Raw genomic sequence first — 12,495 nt, forward strand, 5'->3', positions numbered from 1 at the left:
GGGCCGCGGGGCGCTCGGGGCGGGGCCGGGCCCGGGGCGCTCCGCGGGCGGGAGGAGCCGCTGCGGGGCCGGCCCTGCCCGGCAGGGGGCGCTGCGCTGGCGCCGCCGCTCCGTGCCCGCCAGGGGGCGCCCCGCGGGGCGGGCGGCGCTGAGGGAGCGGCGGCGGCCGGGGGGTCCCGGGCCGGTACCGGCGGTCCCCGGGCCCCGCCGCTTCCAGCCGGCATCCAGCGCCTGCTCCGGGGAAGCGCCGCTCTCCTGCCGGGCCCGGCACCGGCACAGCCCCGGCTCCCCGCGGCCGCAGCGGGGTTTGCCCGGAGCCCCAGCGGGACCCCAACTCCGCGCCGGCCGCAACCGGCGGAACAGCAGCGGCAGCGCCGGGCTCGGTCCCAGCGCCCGGCCCGGAGCGGCTCTTCCAGCCCGCGGCGATCCCGGTTCTGATCCCTGCCCCAATCCCGCTCCGGTCCTGCGGCTGCAGGAGCTGCAGTCCGCTCGGTCCAGGACCCCCAGCAGGCACGGGCAGGACCCGGAGCCGACGTCTCGGTCCCGGGTCCCGTTCCCGGCCCCACCTCAGCGCCTCAAGCTCCGCGCGGCGCCGGCAGCAGCCCCCGGTGCGCAGCTCCGAGCGCCGGTCCCGCCGCATCCCGGGCTGAGCCTCCACTGCAGAAAGCGGCGCGGGCGCGGCTCCGCCGGGATTTACGGGCGCGGGCGGGGCGGGGCGGGGCCGGCCCAGGTGTGAGGGGCGGGGCCTGCACAGGTGCGCGGGGCCCCAGCGCGCCTGCGCGGGGCGGGGCCGGGGGGGGATTTAAACCCCGGGAATCGACTTTGGAGCCATTTGCCCGTCGGCGCTTGGTGGGGCAGGATGCTGTCCGGCTGGGCTCTCTATTTCTTTATCTTTGTATTTATTTTCTTTATACTTCTCTTTATCTTTTTTTCTCTATAGCTCTCCTTTCTCCCCTCTCTTCCTCCCCTCCCCCACCCCCTACTCCCTCCCCCCCCAAGCCCCCCCCTCCCTCTCCCCCCTAGCCCTCCCCTCCCTCCCCCCCGGGCTGCTCCCCCCCTACCCCCCTCCCTTATTCCCCTACACCCCCAGCCCTACCCTACTCCTCCACCTTCACCCTCCTTCCTCCACCCTTCCTTCCCCCCGGCTCCCACCTGTCTCCTCACCCCGCTCCCCTTCCCCCCAATTCCTCCCCACCTGCCCTCAGTTCTCCCTTTCCTTCCTTCACCCTTCCTTCCACTCCACCTCCCCCTATTCCCCTTCCCTCTTTTCTCCTCGATCCCCCACCTGCGCCCCATCCTCATCCTCCCCCCGTGCTGCCCCCCACCCCACCTTCCCTCTCCGTGCTGTCCTGCACACCCCGACCCCCTCACCTGCCCCCCTTCCCTGACCCCGACCAGCCCCTCCGCCCCCCTATTCCCGTTCTCTGTCCCCTCTCTCTTTCCCCCGCAGCCGCGGGGCTCGGGGTGCCGGACAATAAAGCCCACGGGGCCGCAGCCGGCGCCCCTTCCCTCCCTGGAAGCCCCACACGGGGACAGCCCCGCCCGGCGGGTGTCCCCATTCCGGTCAAACACACGGCCCGACACCGCCGGGGCTCCGGCTCTCCCTACATCACACTGGGGTGTCCCGGGGGGCGGGACGGGGTTAGGGGGGCCCCCTCGTTAGGAGGGGGTCCCGGGGCGGGGGTTAGGGGGGCCCCCTCGTTAGGAGGGGGTCCCGGGGTGGGGGTAGGTTAGGCAGGGAGGGCCCCCTCCGGAGGAGGGGGTCCCTGGGGGGGGGGTCGGGGCGGGCCCCCTCCGGAGGGGGGGCCCGGGGGAGGGGTCGGGGCGGAGGGGGGACTTTCCCCCCTCCGGTCCCCGCCCTCTCCTCCGGGCCCCTCCTCCGGACGGGACTCGGCCCGGCCCCCTCCCCGGGACCCCCTCCTCCGGACCGGGGCCCGGGGGGAGGGGGGCGGGTGGGGCCGGACGGGAGGGGCCGTTCGTTTGTGCGGTGATTTTTTTTTTTTTTGTGTGTGCTCACGGTTCAGAGTGACGTGACCCCCTCTGCTTCCCCCCCACCCCCCCCCCCCCCCCGGGCCCCGGTCCGGAGGAGGGGGTCCCGGGGAGGGGGCCGGGCCCAGCCCCGTCCGGAGGAGGGGGCCCGGAGGAGAGAGCGGGGACCGGAGGGGGGAAAGTCCCCCCTCCGCCCCGCCCCCTCCCCCGGGCCCCCCCCTCGGGAGGGGGCCCGCCCCGACCCCCCCCCAGGGACCCCCTCCTAGCGAGGGGGCCCTTCCTCCCTACCCCCCCCCCCAGGGACCCCCCCTTCCAGAGGGGGCCCTCCCTAAACCCTCCCCCAGGACCCCCCCCCCCCGAGGAGGGGCCGTCCCTGACCCCCAGCCCCGACCCCCCTGGGGAGCCCCCACTGCGGTGGGGGCAGCCGGAGCCCCGGCGGTGTCGGGCGCTCCTTCAGAACCGCCCCGTGCGGGGCTCCAGCGGGGGCAGGGGGCGCCGGCTCCGGCCCTTTGGGCTTTATTCTCCGGCACCCCGAGCCCCGCGGCTGCGGGAGAAAGAGAGAGAGGGGTGGACGGGGAGAGAGGGGGGATGAGGCGGTAGAGAGAGAGGACCGGGGTGCGGAGGGAAGGGAAAGGCCAGACGAGGGGGAGAAGAAGACAGGAGACAGGAGGGGGAGAGAGGGAACAGACGGGGGTAGCGGGGTAGGGATAGGAGATGAAGGAGTGTGGGAGGTTTGGGGCGAAAAGCGGGGAGAATTTGGGGGAGAGAGGGAAGAGGGGGAAAGGAGGAGAAAGTAGAGGAGACGGGGAGAAGGAAGGAGGGGTAGAGAGGGGAACAGGAGGGGAGGCCGAAGCCCCCGCGCCCCATCTGGGGAGCGCGGACACGGAGCTCTTCCCGCACCGAGCTCCGAGTGAGCAAATGGCGGCAGAGGTGACTTCCGGGGCTTAAATCCCCTCGGCCCCGCCCCGCGCAGCCGCGCTGGGGCCCCGCGCACCTGAGCCGGGCCCGGGCCCCGCCCCTGGAGCCGCCTCGGCCCCGCCCCTGGAGCCGCCTCGGCCCCGCCCCTGGAGCCGCCTCGGCCCCGCCCCGGGACCGCCCCTGGAACCGCCCCGGCCCCGCCCCGGGACCGCCCCTGGAACCGCCTCGGCCCCGCCCCGGGACCGCCCCTGGAGCCGCCCCGGCCCCGCCCCGGGACCGCCCCTGGAACCGCCTCGGCCCCGCCTCACCGAGCGCCGGCTCCGCCCTGGGCCCCGCCCCGCCCTGCCCGGGATGGGGGCGGGGCCATCGCTCCCGGCCCCGCCCCTCTCACCTGGGCCGAACCGGGGCTGCCACCGGCACCGGCATCGGGCTTCGGGTCCGGGTCCCGCCCGTGTCCGCTGGGGGTCCCGGGCCCGGAGGACCGGGGCGGGATTGGGGCTGGGATGGGGACCGGGATCGCCGCTGGCGGGAGGAGCCGCTCCGGGACGGGCCCTGGGGCGGAGTCCGGCGCTGCCGCTCCGGCTCCGGCTGCGGCTCCCCCGGGGCTCCGGGCGCGGTCCCGCCAAGGCCCCGGAACGCTCCAAACCCCGCCGGTCCCCGCAGCGCCGAGGAACCTTTTGGAATTGTTATCCAGCGTAGGCAGGTTTCTCATAGAGAAACCCCAAAATTAAAGAATGGGGGTCGGGGTGGGTGGGAGGGGCGGGCAACGTTCTGCTCTAAATTAAAACGCATCGGGAAAAATAAATGTATGGAACAGCTCGCTTAGTGTCCCGGACTGGCTTGTGTGATCGGCTGGGATTCCAGCTGTTCCCATGGGATTTTCAGCCTGTGGGACTCCAAGGAAATGCCAGGTGCTGAGCATGAGAGAAAACAATGGGAAATCTCCTGATCAGGCAGTGTCCCAAAGGTCTGGCAGTGTTCAGCGTCCCTGGCTGGAATTTGGGGGTCCCAGCACAGCCCCTCTGCCGTGTCCCCATGGAGCTGACACTTCCCAGCGCTCCTGGCTGGAATTTGGGGGTCCCAGCACAGCCCCTCTGCCGTGTCCCTGTCCCTGTCCCTGCACACCATCCCTGAACAGGGGTTGGGGGTTCCAGCACAGCCCCCCCAGCACATCCCGCTGCTTCCTCAAGTCCCCTTGAACCGGGATCCTTTTTTGGGGTGGGGGCACCCAAACCCAGCAGAACCGGCTTTAACCAGGTTTGGGGGATCCCCCTCTCCCCTCCTCACCCAATTCCTGCTGCAAAACCCAGCCTGAGGCTCAGCTCCCCATCCCCTCAACCTCTCCAGGGAACTGCACTTGGATTTCCCAGTCCAGCAGGGCAGCAATGCTTCCTCCTCACTGTGTCTCTTAATTGCAGTAATTGTGTAAGAAATAATTAAGAAATTCAAATAAAGAGACAATAAAAAAGAGCTGCTAGCTCCAACCAAGGGCTGCTCAAGCCCCTTCTCAATGATCTGCTTTAATTAACCAGTGCAAATGAACCAATTAAAACCACATTGATACAGTTTTATTCTTTTTAATCAAGTTCTAGAGAAATATTGCAGAATAGAAAATCATCTTTTTAACCCCAAAACTCCTCTAGGAGATCCACAGGGCAGGGCTGCACTGCACCCCCAAACTGAGGAGAACTGGGAGCAAAGGAAACCCAGACTGAGATTCCCGGGAGATTGGTGCAGCTTCTGCCAGCCAGAACAATCCTTGGTCTGAACACCTGGGAATGCCAGGAACCTGGGGCGTCATCAATATCCTCAGGAGCCTTTTTATTAAAAGCAGATTTCCACGAGAATGAGCAAAATTACAGAAAATGAAACGGAAATGTAAAGGAACAGCTCCCCCAGCCCAGCAGGCTGCAGCAGCCAAAAGAAAATGAACAGAAAGATTCTGGATTGGGACCATCACCAATCTCAAATCCCTCGTGTGGAATAGCCTCTGCTTTGCTTTATACATCACCACTCCTCTTAGTGGACAAACCCTTCAGCTTTGCTTCCAATTCGCCAAGTTCCCAACTGTGGGCACCAAGATTCAGCTGCATCGTGTCTACGGTGGGATAGAGGGAAACACGCAGGGTATGGTCCTCTGGGAATGTCACCAAGGAAGCACAGGGACCTCATCTGTGCCTGCAGCAGAGGGAGATCTCTTCCCAACAGCTCCGGCTGTGCTCTGTGTGTCCTGATGCTTCTCACGCTGACACACCACAGCTTCCTCTGCCCGCTGCCTTGGGAAGTATCCCTAAGGTGCCACCAAGAAAGGAGCCTCTGACAGACACAGAGTCTTGGGATTCAGGGGAGGAAAAGGAGTTCTCAGTCTTTAGCGTCTCCCACTCCATCAGCGTTGATGGCAAACATGGCTTCAGCCTCAGGGAGACACGGAGAGTCGTAGATTTTACAGATCCTGGTCTCACCTCGCCCTTTCCGCAGGTACAGCCTGACAGGGAGAGGGAAGGAAACAGCTCAGCACGGACAGCCTACTCCCAGAAAACCATCCTAATCCATAAAGCATTACACAAGGCTGTATGAACTGCCTGAGATGCTCATTTCCCTGTGGACTGAGGGCCCAGAGCAGCACTGAGCTGAAGCACAGGCTGGGCCTGCCATGGATAGACTACAGAAACCCCAGAAGTAAAAGCTACTCAGACAATTTCCTGAAACATTCCCAACCCAGGCTCCTGGGATGTGACCACCTCTTGCCTCACCTGGTGGTGGAAGCATGAGCGATGATGTTGCCTCCGATGGGCTTTTTGGGATCTGCAGCGAACATGGCAGCTCCGTCCACCTGTGCCACCACCTGGTTCGTGATGACGACAGCCACGCCGAACTGCAGGAGAAACAACCCAAACCCAATTATTTCCCACAGTCAGAACAGAAAAGCAGGGAAAAGGACACAGGGGCACCTCCGGTGTCCCTAACTTTGGGATCCAGCCTCTCCAAAACAATGGGAGCTGAGGTGGAGACAAAGCCCTTGGGACCAAATCGCTGGAGTTTGTAAGAAAATTGATGAGTTTTACTTTGGCAGCTGTATTGGGTTTGTACGGCCAGGATTTGGTAGCCAGGGAGCACAGAGGTGTCTTCTGTGAGAAGCTGCTGGAAGCTTCCACCATGTCTGGCTGAGCCAATCCCAGGATGGCTCCAAGAGGGACATGCTGCTGGCCAAGGCTGTGCCCATTAGAAATGGTGGTAACGCCTCTGTGGTAACAGAGTTAAGGAGAAATCAAAACAAAACTTGTGGTGCAGCTTCAATTCCAGCTAGAGAGCAGCAGTGAGAATGTGAGGAGAACAAGATGCAGACACCAAGGGCAGTGAAGGAGCAGGGGGAGAGGTGCTCCAGATGCCAGAGTTGAGATTCCTCTGCAGGCTGTGGTGAGGACCATGCAGCCCATGCAGGTCCGCAGGGGATGCAGAGCTCCACCCACAGCCCGTGGAGCAGGTGGATGCCTGGAGGAGGCTGTGATCTAGTGGCAAATCCAGGGGAGAGGGGCCCTGCTGCCAGGCTGGAGCAGCCTGTCCTTGAAGGACTGACCCTGTGGGAGAGTGACCCACACCGCAGCAGTCTGAGGGGCACTGTTGCCTGTGGGATGGAGCCACATTGCAGCAGTTCACAGGAGCCACATCAGAGGAGTTTGTGGAGAACTGTCTCCTATGGGAGGGACCCCACAGCACAGCAGGGGAAGGACTCCTCTTCCTCAGCAGTGGGAGCCTTGGGTGGATAAACTGCCCCAACACCCCATTCCCATCTCACTGCAGCACTGGCATAGGAAGTACAGCTGGGAAGGAGGGAGAAGTGGGGGTAAGGTGTCTTTAAGAGCTTATTTTACTTCTCATTATCCTGCTCTACTCTGTTAGCAATGAAATCACTTCAAACCTCTAAGTTAAGCCTGCTTTTCCCTTGATGGTAATCAATGAGTGTCCTCTCCCAGTCCTTACCCCAACTCACAAACCCTTCACTACATTCTCTCTCCTCTGCCCAGTTGCAGAGGAGGGTGAGTGAGTGGCTTTTGTGGACGCCTGGCGTTTGGCCAGCACCCACCCGTGACATGAGGCCCAGCCCGTGCTCACCTCGTCCGCCAGGCGCAGCAGCATCCGCAGGAACCGGGCCAGGTGCATCTGCCTGGCGGAGAGCTCCCCCCTTCCTGAGTAATCCGTGCGGTACAGGGCCGTGGCGCTGTCCACAATCAGCAGCGCGTACCTGCGGAAGGGCAGGCCTCAGTTCCCATCCCAAACTGCCTGAGCAGCTCTCCTGGAAGCCTGGGAATCACCAGCACTATTTCTAACCACAGTTCTACACTGAGCTTCCAAGTTGCTCCTCAGGAACTGAGGAACCGTGAATTCCCAGTGTTTGTACAGCCACATCAGCTGCTGGCAGCCAGAATTCCAGCAGCGAGATGTGCTGAGGACACCTGACTGCCCACAGGGCAAGCTGGCTCCCTGGAGAAGCCAAAGGCTCATCCCATGTGGGAACAAATCCTATTAAATCAGTGTGATTACCGTGACTCAGCCATCATGGCCGAGGCCTGGTACAGCAGCTGGGTCTGGTGGTCGGTGTTAAAGCCCCGAGCGTAGGCCACGTTGTCCAGGACATCGCTGCCAGACAGGCCATACCTGCAAAATCAGGGAAAATAAAGGGATGAACCACGAGTGACAACTTCATCCATAGCAGTTAGCCAGGAGCTTGGCCAAAAAAAACCCAGATCCCCAGCAGTGATAAAAACAGATGGAAAAAATACAACCCGTGGTGATGAAAAGAGAACGGAATGATTGGAACCATTTGAAATGGGTAAGAGGAAATAACCTCACGTGATACCAGGGGAGGTTTAGGCTGGATACTGGGAAGTCTCTCAGAGGAAAGGTTGTCCAGCCCTGGCACAGCTGCCCAGGGCAGTGGTGGAGGATGATTCCTCCCTGCAGGGATTTAAAGCCATGTGCATGTGGCACCTGGGGACATGGGCCAGTGATGGGCTCAGCAGCACCGGGGAACGGTTGGGCACAAAGATCTCCCAGGGCTCCGCCTGAAGGATTCCACAATTCCAAGGACACTCTGTACACAGCCAGCACAGACACACCTGTGCTTGCTGCAAACATAATTTCACTTCCTCCCCTTTGCTTGGCTGGTGGGAGCAGTGAGAGCAGGGAATGTGAGAACAGTCCTTGCTGCGGGAGAAGCCAGCAGGATTAGATCAAATGCCATTCAGAAAGAGCTAACAGCATCCAGCCAGTCCTGTCCCCAGCTGCTTGGGAAGCTCCCAGTCCCTTGCAGTAGCAAAAGAGGGAAATCATCTCCTGCCGAGGGACAATGACATGAGAGCTGTGGGGCAGGAACAGAAGAGGAACAGCAACACCAGAGCTTTCCAAAGGTGCCAAATCAACCTCCAGGACCTGTGGAAAACGTTTTCCAACTGAGCAGTGAGTCCATCTATTGCTGTCTTCCACTCACAGACCTTTCAGCCACGGCCAGGAGCCGCTCTGGGCGGAAGGTCCCCTCCGTGTCGATGTACATGGCTTTTCCCTCGCCGCCCCCGCGGTCTATGGGGAGCTGAAGGAGAAGGAAAAACAGGGAATAAAGTATCATAAATACAGCAGATATTGCCACATGCCCTCACTGAGCTCACACAATAAATAATATCCCAGGTTACTGTGATTGAAGTCCCACTTAGCTGGGAAAAGTGAGAGGAAAGATCTGTGGTTCCCATCACTGACACCTTCCTTGTGGAGCACCTGTCACCCTGGAGTGCCAGGACAAGGGGGAATGGTTTCTCACTAACACAGGGCACGGATAGATGGGATATTGGGAAGAAATTCTTCCCTGAGAGGGTGCTGAGGCCCTGTCACAGGTTGCCCAGAGAAGCTGTGGCTGCCCCTGGATCCCTGGAAGTGTCCAAGGCCAAGCTGGACGGGGCTTGGAGCAAGCTGGGATGGTGGAAGGTGTCCCTGCCCATGGAACTGGATGGGCTTTAAGGTCCCTTCCCACCTGAACCATTCCAGCATTCCATGACTCTACACCAGACAAGAGGTGCTCAGAGGAGCTGGGAAGCTTAGGGAGTCAACTGAATGATCACATTAAGTCCAAGCCTCTAATATTTTATGGAGCAGCAACCTCCAGACAGTAATAAACGCTTAGAAAGTCAAAGAAATTAGCCAAATTAGCAAATATCCCAGGGCTGTGGGGTCTGACTATGGGGTTGTAAAAAGGTGAAGCCCCCACCTGACAGGTGACGGCCAGGGTGTGACACAGCTGCGTCTTCCCAGTACGGAATTCCCCAAACAACTCTGTTATGGACCCTGTTTCTATTCCTCCTGAAGGGAAAATAACAATAATAATTATTAATAAAACCTAGAAGTTTAATGTACATGTATAATCTGTTGATCTATGGATCTATCTCACATATAAAATATTACATTTATAGAGACATAGGTAAACACTGAATTTGGCGGAAAGTTTCAAAGCTAAGAGGGAAAACTGCTTGTCATCATGAGGTTTGATCATGCTGTGCTTAGGAAGTTCACGGGTCTTTTTGAAGATACTGAAGAGCTGAAATGACTTGTTTTCATTTCTGGATTACCAGAGGAATGGGGAGATGGTGATGCCTGCTTTTGTTTTCCCTAAATGCCTCATGGGATTAAATAAACCAGAAACATCCAAAAATGGACAGCTCTGGGTCTTTCATCATGACTAAAAGGTCTAAAAGCTATTTCTGCGGCTTCTAAAATAAAAGCAATTATTCAAGAGCAGTCCTAGAGGTTTTTCATCCAGCCAGGACTTGCCTTACGTGGTTCTGTGCAAGGATCCCACAGGTGGGAAAACCCCACCCCAGTAACTGAGGCGAAGCAGGAAAGAGAAATAATAAAATGCAGACCTTGAAGCAGCTTATCCAGCTCTTTGGAGCCAGTGGTGATCTGGATGATCTCTGACCGCCGTTGGTGGAATTCTGTGGCCGTGGTGAAGCCCATGGGAACCAGCTTGGCTGCCTCAGCCTGAGGGAAAACCCAAGAGAGTAGTGCCAGGGGAGTTCATGCCGTTCGTTATTCCCCCAGTAATTAATATTTCCTGCCTGGTGGAGAGGTGCCTGTATCATTTCATGAACATTTCACAGACCTTGAACTAGTTGGTAGCTCTGAACAGAACTGAAATTCTGCTCCAAGAAAAAGCTCCAACATCCCTTTTTTGTGTTTTATGGAAATATCCCCACCTTATTCCCCACCAGTTCAGTTCAGTTCAGCTCAGTTCAGTTTTGTTGCATTTTGCCTTTTCCCATCACAATTCATGTCACACCTCTAATCACCCTTTGGAGACCTTCCAAATTCAACACAACGCTTCCAGCCAGCAGAAACAAACCTGTGGAATACCTTGGGTTAAAGTCCCAGAACATCCTTACCAAGATTTTGTCAGCTTTGGCTTCACTGATGCCTTTAATGTTCAGCAGCTCCTTCTTTGGTGCGTAGGCCACAGCCTCCACTGTGTGAAATCCAGCCTCTTCCAGCTTCTTCACATCATTGGCATTTATGCCACATTGCTGGGAGGGAGGAAAAGTGACACGTGTTGGTATTTTGGGATATTTCTGGGTTTTTTGGTTGGTTGGGGTTTTTTTTAACAGAACACAAATAAGAGTTTAGCAACAGAGATTTCAGTTTCACCTGGCTTTTAAAGAAGAAGGTTTAGGTTGGATATTAGTAAGGAATTCTCTCCTGTGGAGGTGGTGAGGCTGTGGTGGAGGGCCTGGAAATGCTCAAGTCCAGAAGGGACAGGGCTGGGAGCAACCTGGGATGGTGAAAGGTGTCCCTGCCCATGGCAGGGAATGGAACGGGATGAGCTTTTAAGGTCCCTTCCAACCCAAACCATCACAGGACTCCATTCTAGGAAAAAGAGCAGCGAGTGCATCTGTGGAAAACTTCCTCCAGAGGTAACTCCTCACCTACCTCCAACCTGGATATGAGCTGTGGCCCAAAGCTCTCCTCCTCTGCTGATGTGTCTGCGCTGGCCTCCAGCTGCATCTGCATGGCCATGGTGGAGAGGGCCCAGGACACGCCCTGGAAGGAACCAAACACTTCAGTGTTCCCTTTCAGCAGTAAGTTATGTGGTCCATGAACCCGAATCAGGGAGTTATCAAAGCTGGAAAAGTCCTCTGAACTGGCCCCTGATGTTGGGGCTGGGCTGTGCTCCAGATCTTGCCCTCGGCACTGCCACAAACACCTTGGAAAGGGCTGGAAGACCCTGCAGAGGATCTGCACCAGCCCTGGGATGGCTGAGCAGGTGGCAGGCAGGAGCTGAAGGTTACAAGGGAATTCACACACTTGGAATATAACACACAATTTGAATAATGTAACGACAGGACAAGGGGGAACGGATTCAAACTGACAGAGGGGAAATTTACATTGAGTACTGGGAAGAAATTCTTCCCTGTGAGGGTGCTGAGGCTTTGGCACAGAGAAGCTGTGGCTGTCCCATCCTAGAAGTGACCAAGGCCAGGTTGGACGGGGCTTGGAGCAACCTGGGACAGCGGAAGGTTCATGGCTGGAGCTTCATGGCCATTCTAGCATTCCACCATTCCAGCTTTACCGGGGGGCCCCGCCAGCAGCACCTCCCAGGTACCACGAGCGATCCGGAACTCCTTGGATTCCCCACTCCGGCCCTTTGTTCAGCGCCCCTCACGGTTCCCCACAGCTGAGGCCTTCCCGGCCCTCCCCCGCCAACGCCCCTCAGCCTCCCGCGGCCACTCAGGGGGGGCACCGGGGAGGGCGGCCCGAGAGGCGTCGGGGGGTCCCGGGCCCGTCCCGCCCGCCTCAGCCCGTGTCCATCCCCGTGTCCATCCCCGTGTCCATCCCCGTGTCCATCCCCATCCCCGTTCCCATTCCCGTTCCCGTTCCCGTGCCCGTCCCTCACCGCGGCCCCGCTCCGGCCGTTCGGGCGCTCCCGCCGCCGCCTCACGTGACCCGGGCCGCGCGCGCGCGCAGGCGCGGCCCCGCCCCCCCCGCGGCGCCTTCAAGGGGAGCGCGGGAAGCGGCACCGGGAGCGGGATCGGTGCCCGGGGCACCGCAGCCTGGCCTTTAATTCCCTTTCCTTCCTCTCTCCTTCTTGTCTTCCTTTTTTAGTTTCTTTGGGTGTTTGGTTTTTTTTGGGTTTTTTTTGGGGGGGGGTGTTTTGGTTTTTTCTTTCCGATTTTTTCCCTCCCTTTTTATCTTTTTCCCTTTCTCTCCACCCTCCCGCGCTTTTCCTTCTCTTCCTCTTTTCCTTTTGCTTCTCTCTCCTTTCTGTTATTTTTCCTTACTTTCCTTCTCTTATTTTCTCTTTTTTTCCCCCTCTTTTCCCTCCTGAAGCACAACCCTGTGCCCCCATAAATCCTGCGGTTCACGCAATTCCCGGGCAGTAACAATTCCCCAGCCAGATCCCAAGGACGAGCAGCTGGAGGACACACCTGGAGCAGAGGTTGGGATTCCTCCCTGGAATCCCCAGCCCTTGACTCTGACGGAATCCCTTTGCCTGGAGACCTTGCTGGGCACAGACTGGAGCTGCTGATTCTTAGCACATGGAAGTGAAGT

At 59.2% G+C, this 12,495-nt stretch overlaps 1 protein-coding gene across 1 annotated transcript; it reads right to left on the minus strand.

Annotated features, from left to right (window-relative positions):
* Window positions 1-4,438: 4,438 nt before the first annotated feature.
* Window positions 4,439-11,890, minus strand: RAD51 (RAD51 recombinase). Its single transcript, XM_063397750.1, has 10 exons — window positions 11,840-11,890; window positions 10,876-10,986; window positions 10,335-10,472; window positions 9,816-9,933; window positions 9,164-9,255; window positions 8,400-8,494; window positions 7,450-7,563; window positions 7,021-7,150; window positions 5,661-5,782; window positions 4,439-5,392 (listed from the first exon to the last, which is right to left on the minus strand). Exons 2-10 carry the CDS (start codon window positions 10,960-10,962, stop codon window positions 5,269-5,271), a joined length of 1,020 nt encoding a protein of 339 aa, XP_063253820.1. The 5' UTR covers window positions 10,963-10,986; window positions 11,840-11,890; the 3' UTR covers window positions 4,439-5,268.
* Between the last annotated feature and the right edge of the window lie 605 nt (window positions 11,891-12,495).

The sequence above is a fragment of the Prinia subflava genome, chromosome 5 (assembly GCF_021018805.1).
Source record: "Prinia subflava isolate CZ2003 ecotype Zambia chromosome 5, Cam_Psub_1.2, whole genome shotgun sequence".
NCBI lineage: Eukaryota > Metazoa > Chordata > Aves > Passeriformes > Cisticolidae > Prinia > Prinia subflava.

Bases quoted from the DNA above. Each gene is read 5' to 3' on its own strand.
- RAD51 (XM_063397750.1), bottom strand. From the start codon at position 10,962: ATGGCCATGCAGATGCAGCTGGAGGCCAGCGCAGACACATCAGCAGAG. The intron at 9,934-10,334 runs GTAAGGATGTTC...GTTTTCCCTCAG, and splicing joins CCAAAGCTGACAAAATCTTG to GCTGAGGCAGCCAAGCTGGT. The intron at 7,564-8,399 runs GTCTGTGAGTGG...CTGATTTTGCAG, and splicing joins CTCCTGGCCGTGGCTGAAAG to GTATGGCCTGTCTGGCAGCG.